Source organism: Phascolarctos cinereus, unplaced genomic scaffold, assembly GCF_003287225.1.
Source record: "Phascolarctos cinereus isolate Bilbo 61053 unplaced genomic scaffold, phaCin_HiC Scaffold_4;HRSCAF=312, whole genome shotgun sequence".
NCBI lineage: Eukaryota > Metazoa > Chordata > Mammalia > Diprotodontia > Phascolarctidae > Phascolarctos > Phascolarctos cinereus.
Genome location: NW_027555847.1, coordinates 126,935,676 through 126,956,653, shown reverse-complemented (window position 1 = coordinate 126,956,653; position 20,978 = coordinate 126,935,676). Strand labels below are relative to the sequence as shown.

General features: G+C 50.2%; 2 protein-coding genes across 7 annotated transcripts in view; both read left to right on the top strand.

The window, feature by feature from the left end:
- The first annotated feature begins 640 nt into the window (after positions 1 to 640).
- Positions 641 to 8,363, top strand: SH2B1 (SH2B adaptor protein 1). The gene is given in 14 exon segments (XM_021006885.2): positions 641 to 1,034; positions 2,633 to 2,775; positions 2,777 to 3,340; positions 3,342 to 3,662; positions 4,009 to 4,110; positions 4,658 to 4,749; positions 4,882 to 5,024; positions 6,238 to 6,344; positions 6,346 to 6,439; positions 6,794 to 6,963; positions 6,965 to 7,006; positions 7,307 to 7,478; positions 7,984 to 8,083; positions 8,250 to 8,363. Coding segments are annotated over 14 exon segments (2,286 nt in total). The 5' UTR covers positions 641 to 817; the 3' UTR covers positions 8,269 to 8,363.
- Positions 8,364 to 8,575: 212 nt separating this feature from the next.
- The window catches only part of ATP2A1 (ATPase sarcoplasmic/endoplasmic reticulum Ca2+ transporting 1), a 22,370-nt gene continuing 9,967 nt past the window's right edge, over positions 8,576 to 20,978 (top strand). For 2 of the 6 annotated variants that reach the window (XM_021006882.2, XM_021006884.2), the window contains exons 1-5: positions 13,120 to 13,786; positions 14,068 to 14,085; positions 14,578 to 14,660; positions 16,884 to 16,988; positions 17,674 to 17,812. In XM_021006882.2, the coding sequence (XP_020862541.1) occupies positions 13,669 to 13,786; positions 14,068 to 14,085; positions 14,578 to 14,660; positions 16,884 to 16,988; positions 17,674 to 17,812 (463 nt within the window). In that variant the 5' untranslated portion in view covers positions 13,120 to 13,668. The other 4 variants (XM_078152535.1, XM_021006883.2, XM_078152536.1 and 1 more) reach the window with 4 other exon arrangements.

Here is a 20,978-nt window from a genome sequence, read left to right as displayed (position 1 = left end):
CAAGGTCACCTCAGCCTTCCCACATCCCTCCCCGAGAGGGTGCTGTCCTTTTCTTCAGAGAACGGAAGGATCCGGCGCTCTAGGAGGCCACCTGACCCCTCTGTGACCTCTAACCAGCCCCTGCACCGTCCTCTCTCTGGTTTCATGCTCCCCTAGCGGTAGTTTAGCCTTGCATTTGTTTGGGATACTCTATCTCGAGGTGCCGTCTCTATGGTTGGTCTGCCAATCTCCGCCAATCTTCTTCATTCTCTTTACGGAAGATGGCAGGGGAGGTTCTAGTCTAGCGTAACCCGTCTCTGTGGGATGTCCCAGGGGACGTCCCACCCTGAGGGGCGACTAGTGGGGACGCTAAAGTGTTCACAGCGCCTCCTCCTCTACATTTAAGAACCCCTGCTCCTTCACCCTGGGAGAACGATCTCTATGATCCCCACGCCTCGGGAGGAGGAAGTCGGAGGGAACGTGCCTTTCTCTCCCCGCTGCCTTATCTATGGTCTTTTTTTTTCCTTGATGGGAAAGGGGGTCCCAGCGCCTGCGCAGTAACTGGCTGGTCGCTGGTCACTGGTTGGTGGGGGTAGGGGGGGAGCGGGAGCCGCCGCTGCTGCCGCCGGAGCAAACCGCGGGGACCGAGATGCAGGTGGGACCGGAACCGGAACCCCCCTTCTCATTCTTCTTTCCCCACCCGAACCCTCCCCCCTTTCCCGGGCCTGGGACTGGAGGGAGGGCCGAAGGTCCTGGAGCGGGGCCGGGCTCGGAAGCTGGGGGCTGGGGGAATATCCCCAGGGCAGCGCACCGCCGGAGGCCGGTGGAGCGGGGCGCAATGGGCGGAGGTGAAGGAGGCCGCCCACGGGCGGAGGGAAAGCCGGCGTTCTCCGGAGCCCCCCACCCCCGGAGGAGCGCTGGGGCTGGGCAAGGGAGCAAGGCTGCCCGCGGCCTCATCACTGCAGGGCCAGGGGGTCGGGGCGAGTGGGCAGCAGCAGCCGGGCTAAAGGAGCTACGGCGTTTGGGGGGGAGCGACCTCAAGGGACCCACACTGGGTGAGGGGTCCCCCCTGTTGTTGGTGTGGAACGTACGAGCTCTGGGGTGGAGGGAGTAGGCATGTCATGCTTGGGTGTCTCCCCCAGCATGCACCAAACCTCCCTCTTTCCCAGGCTCTCTTCATTGGCATTTGAGACTATTTCATGTGTTTCTGTCTCCTCGAGGCAGGGTCCGGGGTAGATGTAAAAGGCGGCTGAAAGGATAGGGAATGAAGGGAGGGTGAAGATGTTGGTCCGGAAGTGACCAGCAGAATTGGCGTGGGTTGCCTGTCAGGAAGGAGTTCTTGAGAAAATAAGAAACACAGGCCAGACTTCTTTAAGGCCACTCTCATTCCAGCCCTTTCCATGGAGGTCTGGCCTTAGGAAATTATTTCCTTTGTTCATTCCAGGTTCTGATGTCTCTCTGTGGAAATTCATTTTGTTGCTGAACCTAGGCCTGCGCAGAATTTCCCATCTTAGGGAACTGGAATAAGGAATCAGGGTTCTTAGGTTCTGTGCCTGACTAGAACTCGAAGCCACCACTTTTGCGACCTTAGGCAGTCATTCAACTTCTGAGTCTGTTTTCTTACCCATAAAATGGGCACAATAGCCCCTGGTTTACCTCTCTAATAGGGTTGCTGTGAAGTAGGAGAATGTGTGTGAAAATGCTTTGAAATCATAAAGTGCTATGTGAATGCTGTTATTGGTCAAGCAGAAATTTTTCTAGAAACTCTTCCTAACCTGGTCAACTAGTGATGCTACAAATAGTGGCTATGAGTCTGGTCTGAAGAAGCACAGGATTAGTGGCCCTCAGTTCTGAGCCGGGTTTTTCCCGGAGTCCAGTTGCTCTGGGCTGTGGGACTAAGGGCCTGTGTGCTCATTTTCACAGCTTGTCTGACCTTTAGCCCCTTTTGCTTTCTTTTATTCTTTGACATTAGAAAATACTTCATCCCAGCCTTCTTATAGTTTCTTTTATTCTTGAGACTGAGGGGAAGAAGTAAGGTAGCAGTACTCAATATTTGGATGGTGAGGAGCTACTGAGGATGGAAGGGGGTGGGTGGGAATGATGCCTTCAAGGCAGTACCCTCATACCATAATGCTTAAAATGCCAATGAGCCTTAGGGAGAGAAGCAAGGTGGCAGTCACCTACCTATTGCTGACCTGTTAGGGACCTTTAGAGTAAGATATTGGATATATTTATTTCTGAAAGAGAAGAGATTGGAAAGGAAGCTTTCTGTCTCTGAAGGGTTTCTTTTTTGGAGGATGTCGACCAGCTTACCTTTAACCCTTCTGGGATCAAAGCCAAAGGATGTGGGCTGAGATTACAGCAGGAAAGATAGAGGCTAGATATCAGAAAAAAACCTACCAGTGCTTGAGAGGTGTGAGAACCTGGAATATGGGAAGGAAGCTAACATATTTTGAAGGACTTTTCTTGAATCTGTCTGAATCAGAGAGGAACAAGGTGAACAGAAGGCAGTGTGGAAAAGTGGATGGCTTCTCAGTGAGGGTGGAACAATTGGGGAATCTCTGGTATTTGGGGAAAGGTCTAGAACTTATTCTCTATAAGGTATAATTCTAATACTGACTCCTATATATGTGCCTCTTTTTCCCTTCCACAGTTGCTGCAGATGACCCTGAGTCTTCTGGCCTCCCCCCCCACTTCCTTCCCTCCCCTGGGTCCCCCACTCTCCATTTCATCTGGCTCATCATGAATGGTGCCCCTTCCCCTGAGGATGGGACTTCCCCTTCTCCTCCCCCCTCTGCCACCACCACTTCCACCACCTCCTCCCCCAAGTTGGCGGGAGTTCTGTGAATCCCACGCTCGGGCCGCAGCCCTAGACTTTGCCCGACGCTTCCGCCTCTACTTGGCTTCCCATCCCCAGTATGCAGGGCCTGGGGCTGAGGCAGCCTTCTCCCGACGTTTTGCTGAGCTCTTCTTGCAGCACTTTGAGGCTGAGGTGGCCCGGGCCTCAGGTTCCCTTTTATCATCTGGTCCGATCCCCCTGAGTCCCAGTACGGAAACCCCATCACGTGATCTTTCCCTGGAGAGCTGCAGGAACAGTGGGCCTCTGACTGTGTTGGGTCCTTCTCGATCCTCTGAAGACCTGGCTGGCCCTCTCCCTTCTTCAATCTCTTCATCCTCCTCAAAGCCTAAGCTGAAGAAACGTTTCTCCCTCCGCTCTGTGGGCCGATCAGTGCGAGGCTCGGTCCGAGGGATCTTGCAGTGGCGGGGAGCTGGTGATCCCCCCTCTCCAGTGGGACCCTTGGAGACCTCTGCCTCTGGACCACCTGTCCTGGGTGGAAACAGCAACTCCAACTCCTCTGGTGGGGGGTGGTAGCACCAATGTGGGGCCAACTAGCGGTGGGGCATCCCCTGGGGAAAGATGGACACACCGCTTTGAGAGGCTGAGACTAAGTAGGGGAGGGGGACCCTTAAAGGATGGGGCAGGGACAGTGCAAAGGGAGGGGCTACTGAGCTTCATGGGAACAGAGGAGGCAGCTGTTGGTGGAGGAGAAGGTCGAGGGGGAGGAGGAACTGGAACCTCATCTGGGGGTGGGGGACCACCAAGGTGGCAGAAGTGTCGCCTGCTGCTTCGGAGTGAGGGGGAAGGAGGAGGAAGTCGGCTGGAGTTCTATATCCCACCTAAGGTGAGAGAGAAGGGGAAGTGTGACTGGGGATGAATAATGTAGAAGCCTTGCAGATAGAACCCCAGAAGTTTACAAGCCTACAGGCTTTTACTTTTTTTTTTCCTTTGACACTTGGACCCATCTTGCTAACTCTTGACACTTGTTGAGTATGCAGGACTAGGTTGGTGATATCAACAGTCTTTCTGCCACCTCCACATTACTTACAAGGTAGAGCAGGGAGCCATTGGGCTTGTGTTGACACCCCTTTGGTGAAGTGGGAAGAGTTGGGAGGCCAGGTTTCCCCTGGGAAGTGGAGGAGTGTTTTTGAGCCTGAATATTGGGACTCCTACTGCCTCTTCTACCGCAGGCATCCCGGCCCCGGATCAACATCCTGTGTTCTACCGTCACAGATGTCCGGACGACCACAGCCCTGGAGATGCCCGACAGGGAGAACACGTTTGTGGTTAAGGTCGGAGGCTTGGGCACTCCTATTCTTCCTTGATTACCCATTCCAAAGAATGTGATTTTTATGTATAAAAATATACATTTTTACATATGCAGAGTTGGAGATAGTCAGGCTCTCAGTTTTTCCAAGGACTAGAAGCTGTGAGAAAGGTGCCATGACCCCACAGCCAGGGGACTCTTCCCAAAATGAAGACATGTTCTTGAAGTTTAGGCAATTCCCTCTTTCTTTCTGTATGTGTGTGTATATATATATGTGGGTGTCTGTGTATATACCTGTGTGTGTATATATGTATGTATGCATGTGTATATATGTATGTATGTAGGGAAATACGTACACAGAGAAACACACGTAATACTAACATATATACATACATACACACACAAATGAAAGAATTTATTTGGGAAGAGAAGCAAGAGGAGAGGAAATAGCTAGAGAGAATGCTCTTTTTTTCATTGAGGTTGGGTGAAAAGACCTGGGGAGCTCTCAGTGTCTTATTGGTCTCCTCTTTCCCCCATCTCCTGTCTGAAGTACCACACCCTTGCCTCCATAGGTGGAGGGTCCTATGGAATACATCCTGGAGACAGCTGATGCCCTGAGTATGAAGGCCTGGGTGTCTGATCTACAGGATTGCCTGAGTCCAGGGTGAGGGGCCTGAGGAAGCAAGGTGGGGGGAAGTGGTAGAAAAGATGCTTGATGCTGCTCAGTTCACCTTGTGACTCTTCCCTCTCTCCCTTTCTTCTTTTCCCTGAAATTTTCTGTGCCACTGATACCCAGTCTGATACCTACCCTTGGCACTTCATTCCCTACTAGGGAGAACACAGACAGCCTGGACCTGTCCTGCCTCAACCACTCAGAGAGTCTGCCCAGCCAAGAGCTGCCCTTGGGACCCAGTGAGAGCAATGAGCATCTGTCTCAGGGTGAGGCAGGAAGGGAGGAAAGCCAGACCCTTGGGGGACAACTTTTGTGTTGTTGACTACATATTAGTCATAAAATGTTAGAGCAAGAAGAGATCTTCTAGGCCAACCTCCTCGTTTTACAGGTGGGGAAACTGAGGGTCAGAGAGGAGGAGTGTCTTGTCCAAGAGAATGTAGCTAATAAGTGGCAGAGTTGGGATTAGGATGCAGATCTCCTGACTAATAATCCAGGTGGTCTGTTTTTTGAGAACCTGCTGTCTTAGCTTATTCAATTAATCAGCAGTCAATAGATCGTCAGGCTCAATGGCTTCTGAGGTCTCCTCTATTTCTGATGGGGAGATATTTATTTAGTGTCCAGTAGATGCTTTGAACTCTGGACACAGAAAGAAATTGAAGGTATAGCTTCCAATTCTTGAGGTCCATTGTAGAGTGAGGAGGAAGGGGAGACTTACTGTAAGATGAAACAAGCTATAGTATGAGGTTGGACCAGCTGAGTGCACGGTGAGTGGTGCTGGGGACTAATTGTGTTGGATTTGGGAGGATGAGGCCACTGGAATAGTCAAGGAAGGCTTTCTGGAGGAGCTGGGCTTGGATTTAGATAAGCACAGGTGGAGGGACAGTATAAGCACAGATGCAGAGGTAAAGAAGCAGGATATGTGTTTGAGGGGTAACAAGTGATCAGTTGGGCTGGAGGCGGGGGCGGAGTCTTCATTAGGGGGACAGGAGAAAAGACTGGAGAGATAGGTAGGTTGGGGTTAGCCTGAAGGATTCAGTGCTAAGCCAAATTCAGTCTATCTTTTAGGACATGAGGGGAAGCTAGGTGGCGCAGTGAATAGAGCACTGGCCCTGAAGTCAGGAGGACCTGAGTTCAAATTCGGCCTCTGACCAAACACTTGACACTTACTAGCTGTGTGACCCTGGGCAAGTCACTTAACCCCAATTGCCTAAAATAAATAAATAAATGTTTTTTAGGGCATGAGCCACTAGAGGGTTTTGAGCAGCAGCTTGGTAATGAATGGTGTGTTTTAAGAATATTTCTCCCATAGCATCTATACGATAGATTTGAGGAGGAAATTTGAGTCATGGAGACATGTTGGGAAGCTATTGTCTCTGTGTCCTAGGGAGAAGGGTTCCCTTTTGCCTAACTGGGGAGTAGATTGGGTTATGGAGGCTGCTGAATCTCAAACCTTCCTTGCACCCTTGGTTTTTCCTTTAGGGGCGTATGGGGGCCTCTCGGATCGTCCCTCAGCTTCTGTCTCCCCCAGCTCTGCCTCCATTGCTGCCTCCCATTTTGATTCAATGGAACTACTGCCCCCAGAGTTGCCCCCCCCGAGTCCCTATTGAAGAGGGGCCCCCAGTGGGGACAACTTACCCCCTCCCAGCCCCTTACCCTCCTCCGGACACTCCAGACACCACAGGTACCAGGGTGTGTATGTGTGTGTCTGTATATATATATTAATGTGTGTATCTATATATATGTGTGGATGGAGAGGAGGGTATGTGTGTGGGTCTTTGCCATATAGGTCTTTCTAACTACTTCTAATTCTAGTTTTCTTCTTACCCAAACTCTCACACCTTCCAAGCCCCCTCATGGAGGATGGAATGTGGGGAGGAAGCTCTTGGGTCTTTCAGATCTGAGGGACTATGGGTGCCTAAAGTAGGGGAAAGGAGAAGATACACAAGGGAAAGGCTTCAAGACAGAAGACTCTTGTCCTCAGGGATGGGGGAGGCTTCCCTGACACCCCGGTTTCCCCACTCTTTCCTCCCTGAAGGTTCGTTCCTGTTCCAGGGGGAATCAGATGGAGGTGATGGGGACCATCCCCTTTCAGAGTACCCTTGGTTCCATGGGACCCTTTCCCGACTCAAAGCTGCCCAGCTAGTGTTGGCAGGGGGTGCTGGCAGCCATGGTGTCTTCCTGGTACGTCAAAGCGAGACAAGGAGGGGGGGAGTATGTCCTCACGTTCAACTTCCAGGGCAAGGCCAAGGTGAGTGGCCCCATGGAAGAAAGGGCTTCTTTCTTTCTTAGAGGAAGGGAAGCTTCAGGGGAGAAGGCTATAGTGTCTAGGGAAGAGGATTAGCTTAGGGAAGTATCCCATGGAAGGAGAATTCAAAGAAGGAAGGGGAGTTCAGGAGATAGGAGGTTCCCCAGGGACATGGGGAACTGTTTGGGAAAGGATTTTAGATCCCAGGGGAAAGGATAGTTTAGGAGAGATGGCAGGGAGAAGGTGGCAGCCCTTAGGTCCCAAGAAGAAAGCAGTCTTTACCTTCCCCATCCCGGCCCCCAGCACCTTCGTCTGTCCCTGAATGAGGATGGTCAGTGCCGGGTGCAGCACCTCTGGTTCCAGACGGTCTTTGACATGCTGGAGCATTTCCGGGTCCACCCCATTCCCTTGGAGTCTGGGGGCTCCAGTGATGTTACCCTCGTCAGCTATGTTGTGGCCTCTCAGAGGCTACAAGGTAAGCGGGGCTGTAGGGGAGAAGGTTCTTGCTCCTCAGAGAAGTGAAGCGTGACCAGAGAGGAGAAGGCTCTCATGTGCAAGTTGTGGAGCATGTTTAGAGGGGAAGGAGGGAGGGATGGAGAAGGTGTTTACACATGTGCAATGGAAAAGAAAGTGAACATACCCTGCTGAGAGGTGTTTAGCCACCCTTCCTTTCCCTTTGGAGGAGATACTCAAACCAGCTGGGAGGCGGGGAGGTGGTGAGAATGGGATTGGTACATTTTCATTTCCATCAAAAGCCTCTGCCCATTGTCTGTCTCTGCTTCCATTCTTCCCTACTTTTTCTTCTATCTCCTCATCTGTACCCTGATCTTCCTCTGTCCCTTTTTGGCAATGCTTTGTCTGCTCCCCATGTGTTTACCCCATATGACCTTTACCCAAACCTCTGCTCCCCACCTTTCCCCTTCCTAACCACCCTCCAACCCCTGCTGTCCTGTCTGTCCCCCCTCCTCACTCCCCCTCAGGCAGGGAACGGGCAGGGAGCCGAGCTGGGGTGTGTGAGGGAGATCGCTGCTACCCCGACGCCTCTTCCACCCTCATGCCCATCGGAGCGAGTGACTGTGTGTAAGTGTGCTTCCTCCCCATGTTCCATCCTCCATGAGGGAGCTTGGAAGGTGTGGGAAGAAGGTACTTGGGTCCTGAGGATAATGGAGGTCAAAGGGAGGGGGTGCCAAGAAGACTGAAGTCATATGTGCTCTACCTGAGTTACTTCCCCTCCTACTGTTTCCAGAACAGAACATCTCCCATGACCCATCCCAATCTCCTGATCCCGATCTGAGGGCAGACCCTGCACACCCTGGGGAAGAGGAGGAGATGGTGGAGGCATCAGAAGCTTCAGAGGAAGAGAAGGCAGGCAGTGGAGGGACCCCAGGAGAGCCGGGCCCTGTGGCTGAGCTTGAGGAGACCACAGCCCTAAACAGGGAGTCCTCAGGGCTAGAGGGGCCTGGTGGGGAGGTGGGAGTGACCCCTTTTGTGCATTTCTTGCAGTTGCAGCCAGGGAATGCCGGGGAGGAAGGGGTCTGCTCCAGAGCCATCAATAACCAGTACTCCTTCCTATAAGGATGAATACCCCCACACAACCAATTCCCCCTTTCTCCCTGGCCCTGGGCCAGGACCCGTGACAGATCCTCCTCAGAGAGGTACAAATGCTTCCCTTGCCCCTATTTGTCTAGGGGGTAGGAATAGTACAGGACAGAGGGACAGAGCCATTAGTAACTTCCCAGAGGACACACTCCAAGCTGCCCCTTTCCCTGGGCAGGGGACTTGGATCCGTTACCTCCTTTTGGGGGTGGGCCAATTGTGCTCAGCCTCGCCCCCTGTGGGCCATTTCTCCAATACCTCTCACAGCTCTCTGTGATGTATTGGGGAGAGGCTGTATCAGCTACATTAAGGATTTTTTTTTTAAGTGAAATGGAGAAACAAATAAAAAGGTTTATCTCAGCTCTCTTCTGGTCATTGGCCCAATGTTTGTATCACAGAATGGAATTGGAGATGGGGACATAATTGGCTCAGGAGGTGCACATAGATATGCTTTTGAGTCCTGGATCAGCCACTTTCTGGGTGACTTTGTGCCTGTCACTTCCCATGTCAGACTAGTCAGCTCTTAAGCCCCTTCCAACTCTTAACATTCTGGTTCTGGAATTCCAACCCCTGTGGGAGAGCTGTACATAGAGCCAGGGCATGAGGGTGGCTTCTTTTTTCCTAAATAGGTTGTTCTGGGAGAGGTCAAAGGTAATGGCCATTGATCTGGGCTGGAAAGGCCAGACTTGGGAGCAGGGTTTCTGGGTTCTTGAGAAAGGAGGCATCTGGCCTGGGACTGGGAAACTTGTAGTAGCTCTGCTACTCAGTTACATGTGTTACCTTGGAGAAGTCACTCAATTTATTTGGGCCTCAGTTTACTCCTCTGTAAATGAGGGGGTTAGACTTAGATGGTGTCTTGAGAACCCTTCTAGTTCTGACATTCTGAATTTCCTTGAGTTGTGGCTGCTCCCGTCTTTGGTGGTGCATTTCTCCAAAAGAGGGCGCTCCTGGGCCTCCTTGCTACTCTGGCCCCCAGGAGAAGTTCAGAGGATTGTTGGATTTAAAAACATTTTAGAGAGAAAAAAAAATTGGCAGGAGCCATCCAGTCAAACCCCCCGATTTTAAAGATGAGTAAATGGGCCCCCAACAGGTAGCTGGTTTGCATAAGGTCAGACAGGTAATGGGAGCAGAGCTGGAATTCAGACACAGGACTACTGACTGGGAATGCTGTGCTCCTTACGTTATACCACAGTAGCTGCCTAAGACCATTTCCAAACTTTCTGAGCTGCTCCCCCTGTTTTGCCAGTGCTGCCCTTCACCTGTCTCTTTTTCACTTGTGTTCCTGCCCTGCTACCACCACTCCTCAGTCTAGTGGGATGCTCCAGCCCTGTGTTCTTCCCTTTCCTTTGGCTTTGCCACTCCCTTTCCTTCTGTCCCAGCTCCCCTCCTCCAGCAGGCCCTAGACTCTTGTGACCTTGTTATTCTGAGCCTTTGGTTCTGACAGGAGATGGACAGGAGACAGCTGGAGTCTGCAGTATACCCTGGGCAGAGAGCTGGCGGAAGGTTGCTGATTTTTCCCACTTGGTCTTCTTTCTGGGGCTCCCTTATTATCCAGTTAGGGGAACCTGAGGGGTGGAACAAGCCTTTGAAGATGGGGAAAGTTGGGAGATCTTGGTGTTATGAATGGGGAGTATGAGAATTCCACCACTTCGGAGATTAACAAGATCTGATTCAGACCTAATCTGACCAGGAACAAATTATATTCCCTGCTTGCCCCTTTGGTCTTCAGAAAATTGCCTTTGTAAGGCAAAAGGGGACTCTTCAGGGAACAGAGGGCCCACAGGATCCAAAGGCCTTCTTCCTGGGTTCTTGTATTTGGATAATTGTTTCTTTTCCCGAAACTCTGGGCCGTACCACCTCCTCACAGACTCTGGGATGTTAGAGCTGAAATGTACCTGAGAATTTTGGTCCAACCCCCTTGTTTTTATAGATGGGAAAACTGAGGTGCAGAAAGAAGTTATTTGCCAGAGTGACAAGGGCAGTTGATGACAGAGCCCTTTTTTCCTACCAGCCTTAGGGACAGGTGTGAGAATGCCTTCCTCAATCAAATCAGAAAGTGTTTGACTGTCCTCAGAAAAGAATCTTAGTCATATTCTAAATCATTTTCCTTCTCCACCTCTGATCTCCCCTAGTTTGATACTGGATAAAGTGTTTTTCCTTTCTGAGCCTCTAGTTTTCTTATCTGTAAAATTAGGGGACTTAGGGCTTTGCCCCCTTTAATTCTCTCTCCTCTCCTCTCCTCTCTCTCTCTCTCCCTCCTTCCCCCTCCCTCCCTTCCTTCCCTTTCCTCCCTCTCTCCCTCCCTTCTTCTTTCCCCCCCTCTCCATGTTTGGTCACTCTTGCTCCTTCAAGACGGGCAGTGGCCCCTGTCACTCAACCAGGGTGGGGAAAAACTAGCCTGAGCAGTAGCTTAGGTATGGTGAATTTGCCTTCTCACACCTCTCTTCTCGACCCAGATAACATGGGATCATGGGATAGGTCTGATTCCTGTGGGTGTAATTCTCTCACATAATGGCCCCATTTTGTGTAGCCCCCACACTCCAACCTCCCCCCCACGCTTCCCCCCCCCAGAGGTCAGGGAAGGACTCAGCTGTGGAGGAGAGACAGTCAAAGCTGTGAAAAAGGGGAGGGGGAGGAGAGCTATGTCCTCACCTCACCCTGGAGATTGCCCTTCCAGCCCAGGCAGAGGAGTGGTAGGGTACTGGAGGGTTCAAGAGGGAAGCATTCCTAAATCTCTCCCCACCCCCACACCCCCCAAGCACTCTGGTTTTTCCCAAGTGAGGGAGTCCCCTTTCCTCAGGCTCCCTTCTCCCTGTACTTTTCTTTAGACTATTAGAGCCAAAATGGACCTTAGAAGAACAATCAACTGGCTTGGCGTCCTCGTACTACACATGGGAAAATGAAGGAACAGGGGAAGTGATTTGCCCAAGGTCACAACTCCTTTCTACGACCTTCCCACCTCTAACCCTTCACTGGTTAATCCTCATCCTGTCTTTGCTCCACTACCATTTCGTTCCTTTGCCCCTTCGGCTATCGCCTTCCTCATTCCCTCTCCTTTTCCTCCACCCCTTCTTACCAGCCCCCAATACCCACACTCTTTTCTCCTGACCCCCCAAGGTCCCCTCCTACCTCCCCCATTCTTCAGCAGTTGCCTAGTGGTAACCAGACGCTCCACCCTGGGGCAAGGGTGGGGGCTGGCTCACAGCAGCTGCCACTGCTGGGAGGCTGACACTGAATCCAGGGCTCAGAAACTTCTTGTGCCTTCGAACCCAGTCTTTCAGTCCTGCCTGGCTCCTGACAACAGGGCCTCCTGCTCCTTTCTCCTTAAGGTTCAGTTTGCTTCTTGTTCCACTGGCCCCTCACCTCTAGTCTGTTCCCCTCAGCTATCTCCTTTAGGGCTTCCCTCCCCCGTGGCTTCTCCAAATAAGGTAGCTGTAGTGTAGTGGAAAAATGGATGGATTTGGAAAAACTGGGTTTGAATCCCAGTTCTGCCACTTATTACTTGTGTGATTGTGGACATCTTTCTGGAATTCATTTTTCTCATCTATAAAATGAGAGCATTGGAATAGACAGTCTCTAGGGTCCCTTCCAGCTCAAAATCCCATGATTTCCCCTACATCTGTCACTGTTTCACCAGATCTGACCTTCCCCAGTCATACCCACACCCATTCCCTTTGTCTATACCAGCCTGATTTAGTTATCCTCCATGAATGTCCATCCTACCCTGATTTTCCTTGAGGCATCTGTCCAGCTCTTGAGCACAATATAACCATTATCTTTGTTCTCTACTGACCTTAGATTTCTCCTGTTTTAATTTTTCCAATTCTCACCTGGGAGTAACGCCAACAGTCAGGTGATAGCAGTAAAAATTGTACATTAGCCATAAGGTTTTGGGTCAAGACCTGTCAGTGTGGAGGAAGCCATGGCTTGAGAAAGAATCATTGTTTCTATCCTTCCTTGTCTAGGAAGGTATCTCTACCCCCATTCTAAACCTTCAGACCATATGTCTTTCCTCTTTGTGCCATCAGCACATTTTGTAGCCTCTTGGGTTACCCCTGTTGCTGGGTATCCCATTTTCCTTGTGGGGGGGATTCCCTATCAGGAATGGTGGGGCAGGGCCTTGTGTTTCCCATGGCTTTAGGCGGGCATATGGGGAGGTGGTGTTGGCAGGGGGTACATGCAGTCCTGGCTCTACTCACCAGCACTTGGACACTAAATCCCATGTTGATGCTCCTGCTGCCCCCCTCCCTGGGGTAGGGTTACCACCTTCTGCCCTGTCCCTTTGACCCTCTCCCCTCCTCATTTCCACTTGCCCCTCTAGAGTTGCGCTCTCCTATCCCACAGTAGACAATCTCCCTTCCAGTTTTGTCTTAGTTTTCCCTGGCCCTTTCACTTGACCTCTTGGTTCCAGTCTCTATGTGTTTCCTCCTTTATTTCATTAGGATGAAGAAGATGCTGAAAGTTATGGGGCAGTAGGGACAGGCTGAGCTATCCAGGTGGGAATAGTGGTAGAGGGAACAAATGGAGGGGGAGGGGAAAAAGGATGGAAGGGCTGAAAGGGGGTTGGAAAGGAAAAGAATAAGATTGGATTGAGGAAGCTAGAATTTCATGGAGAGAGGAGGCAGGGGAAGTTGGGGGGAAGATAAGAAATGCAAGAGACAGATAGTCTCAGTCTCCCCCTGCCCCCTCTTTCCCTGGGGCAGGGGCCACTCTGGCCTTATGAGTGACATCTCAGGCTGCAGCCCCACTGTTCCCCCTCTGTCAGCAAAAATACCTCTCTCTTCTGGCCCCTCCTGTTAGGGTCTTAGCCAGCCAATCCTGGGCCTGGTGGGGGGGTTGGGCACCCCCTCAACTCACTCATAAGGGCCAGCTGGGGGTTGGGGGGGTGGCCGGCTGCTGTAGGTTGGACGGGGGTCAGAGTTGCGTGAAGGGGAGACAAGCCCATCAGGGGGGCTGAAGAGAGACAGACAGAGACAAGCAGGTGGAGAGACTAAGGAGGAAATTCCCCACGTGTAAAAGAGACCCCCTAGAAGAACGCACCGGCCCCTGGCCCCCAGGAAGGGAGCAAGATGGAGGCCGCACACGCCAAGACCACAGAAGAATGCCTGGCCTATTTTGGGGTGAATGAGAACTCTGGCCTCACCCCTGACCAAGTTAAAAGACATCTAGAGAAATATGGACCCAATGGTGAGTATTTGGAATTGGAGCTGACTGTCTTCCTCAGTATGATCCCTTCCCGGAGATTCTGGGGGGAAAACTGAGTTGTAGCACAACTGAATTCTGGAAGGGAAGTGGGAATTGGTGGGGTAGCATCTCCAAGGTTCTGATCGTTTATAGCTTGCCACACTTTCTGTGGCCTAATCATTCCACTTTGGCCGTGGTATTATGGGAGTGGAGGAAATGTTGGGCAGAAGAGACTGTGTCCTAAATGAATTGTTTTATTCTCTTCTCTCCCAATCCTATCCCAGAACTCCCTGCAGAAGAAGGTAAGTCAAATAATCCTGTATCTCTCCCTCCGCTTCTCTTACTCCCTCCCCCCAAGCCTCTTTTTCTGCCCCGCTTCTTTTGATATACAGGCCTTCGCCCTTAAAGTCCTTTTGTCAACGATTAAAGTCCACCAGAAGGGAAGAGCTTCTCATTTTTGCCCTAGTTCACCGTCCATCTTTTTCTCATCACCACTCCCTGCCCAAAAAAAAAGACAAAAAAAGAAGGAATGTCACCCTCTTCTAGACAGAAGTGTAAGCTTGATTTCCTCTCTTTCCTGCAGAGGTCTGTCTCTTGCTCCTTAGGATAAAGAGTTGCTCAGGGCTGGGAACTTTAATTTCTCCAGGCCCTCAGATTCAGCCCCCTCCCTCTTTGTTACCCCACATCTCTTGCCTTTTTCTTCCCTATCTTTAATCCCAAGCATCCAGCATTTCTGTCTTTGCTCGTTGCTACCTGGATGTGGCAATCTCCCTTCCCCTGCCTTTCTCTCCCAGGCAAGTCCCTGTGGGAGCTGGTGATAGAGCAGTTTGAAGACCTCCTCGTTCGGATTCTTCTCCTGGCAGCCTGCATATCTTTTGTAAGTGCTGCAAATGGCACGAGAACAGGGGGAAGAGGTTGGGGGACCATGGGAGGAGGGGTGCTTTCCATGAGGTGACAAAGAATTGGGGGTGAGGGAGAAGCTAGGGAAGGACCAGTTACGGAATTCTTTTCCCTCTCAAATCCTGTTTCCTACTCGCAAAAATGGTGATAGCGATTGTTGAGAGAAAAATGCGGATCAAAGCTTATACAGGGTTGTGTTATTATTTCCATCGATATCATAACATGTACTGAAGAAGTACATTATATAAATAATGACGATAGATTCATAGCAGTGGCTCACGCTGAGGTTTTATATCAGGAGGAGGATGGAAGATGATGGAAGGAGGGAGGAGACGCTCAGCTTAGCGCCGAGACTCATCATCAACCACAGGGACGGGGCAGGCTTGAAGGAAGCCTGAGGGTCTGCTCAGGAACCCATGGGGAGGAACAGAGACAGATGGTGGGGCTGCAGACGGGGGTGAGGTGAGGGACTGGGAGTGCCACCCCTGCCCTTGGGCTCGGGCTGCTCTCCCTGGGAAAACTCTCCGGAACGTGAATTGGACACCTCACGCTGCCTGCCTCTTAAAAGGTGAAGGCAATTAAAAAAATAATAATAATAAATCAGCCCCCCTCCCGGGTCAGCAGGACAGACTGATTCGTTAGCACCACTCCCGGCATGCTCTGGGGCCCAGGTTCCCCAGCCCTGGGGAGGCTGGGGCTTCTAGGGAGTCCCCATCCTTCCACGCTGATTGGGCCAGGGGGGAACCGCGGAGCGCCGTCGCGGAATGAGCGGCTCGCCTGCCTTCGGTCGCGCTCTGGCTCCCAGCCCTGGATCCTTTCTTCCCAGCTTCCCCCAGCCCTCATTTTCCAAATGACTGAACCCTAGTTTCTCTTCCTCTCCACTCTTGGCCAGGGTCTACACCCCAGCTGAGGGTCTAGCTCCCCGCAGCCCCCAGCTCTCTCTATGGCTCCAGATTAATCTGCAAAAGCCCTGACCTTGGAGTCCCTCCAGCCTCGATCTCTTTCCTTTTTGAAAATTCTCTAGCCCTCCTGCCCTCACCCTGGGCATCTCCTTCCTCATCCTACCGTTCCCGGCTCTCCCTCACCCCTCCCCATTTCTCCCTTGGCTCTAGCTTCCGGCTGCCCCCCTGCCCTCCAGCTCTCCACCACATCCCTGGTTGGGATGACATCTCTTCCTTCCCCGGCCCTGCAGCAGCTCCTCCCTCCCTCTCATACTCACTGATCATCCCTTCAGCCCTCTGGAAATTCGTCCGCCAGGTCCCTTTCCCTCCTCACCCTGATTCCCTTTCTTCTTGGCTGTCAGGGCCCTTCTTTTCCCCTCTCAAGTTTGTATCTTGACATTTGCTGGAGCTGTCGCTGGGCAGGGAAAACAGCTGGGGCCGGGTGTGTGTGCACGAGGCCCGGTAATCCTATCTCTCCACAGCTCTCTTGAAATTGGAGCCCCCCTCCTCCCCTAAACCCTGGGCTGGGGTTGGGAGGGAGGGCTCAGGCAGCGGGGTGGGTCGCAGTGCCTGTTCAAATGGGTAGAGTTTTGTGCAAAACAGTTTTGTGGGGAAGGAGTGACTGAGGAGTTTGGGTGATCTCTGCAGAACAGAAAATCAAACCCAAGTGTGTAGAGAAAGAGACCTGAAATAAATCATCCATCCTTACGCTTGTGCATGTGCATGTGTGTGTGTGTGTGTGTGTGTGTGTGTGTGTGTGTGTATGTATGAGTGTATGTCTGCTTTGAGAAGCATAGTGTTAAGAATGTTTAGACTTGATAGATTTGGAGTCAAGAGACCTGGATTCAAATCCAGCCTCAAGACACTTGTAGAACCACAAGCAAAATTATTTAAACCCATAGAGCCTCAAGTTTCCTCAGCTGTAAAATAGGAATAATAATAATTGCAATATCTACTTACCTCCCCCAATTGATATAAGGAAAGTGCTTTAAACCTTTAAAAGCTACGTGACTATGAATTATTATTCTGTGGGCTCCCCACTGCCTCTGAGCTAGTGTGTCTGCATGGGAGAGATGGACATGAGCTCACATTGATGCGTATGAATGTGGCCAGCAGCCCTCTGGATGGTTGTTAAGTGTGAATATGCATCTGCATCCCTCCTTCCACTACCCGGACTGCTGGTGGTACACATTTAATGAACCCTTCCCCTTCCTGCCCTTCTCTGGGGCAGTCTCATGGACTCTGTCTCCCTCCCACAGGTGCTGGCCTGGTTTGAGGAAGGTGAGGAGACCATCACAGCTTTTGTTGAGCCCTTCGTTATCCTCCTCATCCTCATTGCCAATGCCATTGTGGGGGTTTGGCAGGTCAGGATCACTCCCTCTCACCCCTTGTGTGTGGTACCCTGTACTGAGTTTCTTTATCCCTCTTTATTTTGTCTCCTTTAATGAGTCACCCTGCCTTTTTGCCCTCCTCTCCTTAACATTCCCTTATCCCAACACTTTCTGACTCCCTCATTTTATGTTTCCTTTCTTGCTGGTGCCTCCAGGTATCTTTCCTCCCATTCTAGTTTCTCACACCCAACCACCAAAGACCCTGTTTTTTCCTGCCCATTTTTCCTGTCCCCTGTTTTCTGACTGTCCCCTAGCCCTTGGCTGTTTCTTTTCTCTCCCTTTCCCTCCTTGTTCACTTTCCGTCTCTGCAGCCGTTCCACATCAGCATTTCTTTCCATCCTCATATAATTTCTCCATCTTCTACTCTATCCCAGCAGCCTGCAAATACTAATACTAGTACCACTGCTCTGTTATTCCTCTGTTTTCCCTAGGTAACATTAAGGATACGTATCCCCTCACACTTATGCCTCTGTAACTTTTCTCCTTCCTAGGCTACCCTCATCTTTCAAGGACCCATTTTTCTTCCCTGACTACCATTCCCCACCCCCTGCAGCTGCCTACTTGGCTCTCCTTTCCTGCTTGAGACTCTACAGTCCTTTCCTCCCTCTTAAGGTACCTGCTGAATCATCCTTTCTTTCCCGTGCTATCTCCCCTGCAGGAGCGTAATGCAGAGAATGCCATTGAAGCTCTTAAGGAGTATGAGCCTGAGATGGGCAAAGTGTACAGGGCTGACAGGAAGTCCGTGCAGCGGATTAAGGCCCGGGACATTGTCCCCGGAGACATCGTGGAGGTGGCTGGTGAGTTCTACGTCCTGTGACTGGAAGAGAGCAGAGGAAGGGAATGGGGGAGCCTTGTGGGTTGCATATGTATGTATGCGTGTACAGAGAGAATTTGTTCATCTGTGTATGTGTCTGAATGAGCGGGGTGTCAGTGTTGAAAGGTTAAGATGGAGGAGTTGAGGTGCAAGGAGATTGGGAGGGAGAGGTAGAAAAGTCTTAGCTCCTCCTTCCCAGACTCCTAAGGAGGTCACCCCAGGGCATTCAGTCTTCTCCCCTCATCAGCGCCCCCCAGCAGCTGCCCCCTTCTAGAGTCTCAACAGGAACAGCTAGTCCTGTCCCTGTTGCTGAAAGCAGAACCCCCTGCCGCCCCCCCCTTCCCTCACCCGGCACTTGTTAGCAACAGGTGTACCCAGGGCCCTGCCAATGGGCCCCATCACCCCCACCCCTTGCTTAGCTTCCCCCTCCTTCCCCCACCCCAAGCTTTGTCAGCTATAAATCTTGACCTCTCAGTGCCCTTGAGGAGTCTCAGAGGAGAAGGAGTGTGGGTGGCAGAGAGATCAAGCCCCCGGCCATGTATGGAAAACATGGGCGACTGAGAGAGCACGAGACCGGTGTTGGGGAGGGGTGGAGGGTTGTGGGTTGGGAGGGAGTTTGAAGAGTGTCCCCGCCTCCTAGAAACCGAGGGACACTTAATGCCTAACTGGGGAGAGGGGTGGGGGCCAGGCGGCTAAGATTACGAGGATTCTGTCCCCTTCAGCGGTTTTTATATTTGCACTTCTGCCCAGGGCTTCCCTCCATCCCTAAGGCCCCTCTGACATATATAAATGCTCTCCCTGTACCAGTACCCTGTTATGAGAGTATGGAGATTCTGGGGAGGGGAGCCAAGCGGAGAGGTGGGTGCTGAGGATTTCCCTCCTGTGCCCCAACACAGCGATTCGGAGCCAGGGCCATGACTATCTATAAATACTGCCCGGGTAGGGTGATAGGGTGTCCCGACATCAGCCAGCTTCTTCCCTCCTTTGTATCCTCTGTCCTCAGGATGGGTGGTCCCAGGGATGACTGGGGTGGTTTTCCTGCTCCCCTATAATGGAAGGAAGGAGAGTAAGAGTGTACCCTTCCCCCCAGGACCATCCAGAAGGGTTGAATTTGTTAGGCTGAGGTCCCAGAGAATGTTTTTCTGTTCCCTGAAAGGTCTTTAAGTTGGAGAGGTCGTCATCCCACAGCATGACATCTGTCTGTTCAGTACTGAATTCCTAGTATTAATGGATATACTCATGGGTCTCCTAGTTCTGAGTCTATGTTCTCTGTTCCCAATCTGTGTGTGCATCTCTCTCTTTTTTCTTTTTCTTCTTTCACCTCCTTCCCCCATTTTTCTATCTCATTTTCTCTTTCCCCATCTTCCTCCCTTACCTCAGTTTCTCCTGTTTTCTTTATCCCAACTCGTTCTTTCATTAGCTTAATTTTTTCCATTTTTTTCCTTCCCTAAGCTCATTAGCAGGCTTGTTTCCCTAACTTGTCTGCTGCTAGTCATATGATCTGCAATCTCATTGTTAGTCTGCCCCACATTCTTTCAGTCAGTCAGTTATTTAGCAAATATTAATCACCACTGTGTGCCCATGTGGAGCATTGTGTTAGGCAGTGGGGAAATTTGAAGACATAGTCCTAATCCTCATGGAACTCACAGACAGAAAAACCTCTTTTGTATTATGGATCCCTTCAGCAGTCTGGTGAGGCCTAACCCTAACTCTTCTCATAATATTTTTAAATGCATAAAATAAAATACACAAGATTACAAAGAAAACAAATATTTGAAATTGTGTCAATTTTTTTTTTAAGTTCAGGGACCCAAGATTAAGACCCTTATAAAGTCTAGTGGGAAGGTAAGACACAGACCACTATTAAAGAGGTTCAAAACCAAATTCTACCAGCAATCTGAGGAGGAACTTTGTTTCTAAGTGGAGGATTCAGGGAAGACTTCCTGGAAGAAGTGACCTTTGTTGAGTGGGAATTCAATTTCAGAGACCAGTGGGGAGGGCACAGAAGTGGGAAAGTGATGAATTTATCTGACTTTCTCCCCTCACTTTATTTCCTGGCATACCATTTCTCTTCTTCTCTTTACTATTCTCCTTCTGCCCTCCTTCACTTTATCTTGTCTTGTCTGATTTTTCCCCATTCTCTCAAGTTTTTCTTAGTCCTGTTTTGCCTTCCCTCTTTCATGACTGTTTCTTCCTCCTTTCCCTAGCTTCTCTTTCAAGCTCATCTATTTCTCTCATGTTTACCTTTTTTTTCTTCCTTCTTTTACTTGGCTTCATTTCGTCTTTCCCTCTCATTTCTTTCTCTGACCTTTTCTGCCTATCCATCCTCAGGTCCTTTTAGCATAGTGCTTCCTTATTAAAAAATATACATACATATATGTAATTATGTACACACACACACACACACACACACGCACACATGGTGTTCCTATCCTCTGCTTTTATATAATTGACATTTTTGAATATGATCCTCATCCTTCATTCAGAGAGCCAACTCTCATAATGTAAAATTAAAAGTTAAATATGGGGGACAAAAGCAATTCATCAAAGTTAAAATACATCAACAAGTCCTACATTAGATGTCCTGCACACACAGGACTACACATCTGCAAAGAAGGGAAGAAAGCATATTCTCATACAATTTCTTCAGGGCCAAGTTCAGTTTGTATAATTACAAAGCTTTCATTTTTTTTTATGTTCTTTCCATTCACATGGTTGTAGTCACTGTGTATGCTGTTGCCTGGATTCCACTTATTTGACTTTGCCTCATTCAGTTCATCTGTGTTCCCATTTTTCTCCATATTCATATTCACTGTTTCTTATACTTCAGTAATATTCCATAACATGAATGTACTATAATTTAGTTATTAGTTATAATTTAGTTGCCCAATTGATAGGCACCTAGTTCATTTTCAGTTCTTTGCTACTACCAAAAAAAAAAAACCAGATGCTACTGTCAACATTTTGTGTATAAATGAGATCTTTGTTCTTATTTTTGACTTCTTTGGGATGTATGCCTTGCAGTGTGGGCATAGTAGGATGTAGAAATTCTAGTCACTTTCTTAGCATAATTCCAGATTGCTTTCCAGAATGATTAGACCAACTCCTCCCTCTGTCAATAGGGTAGCTTTCCATAATACTTCAAAAAT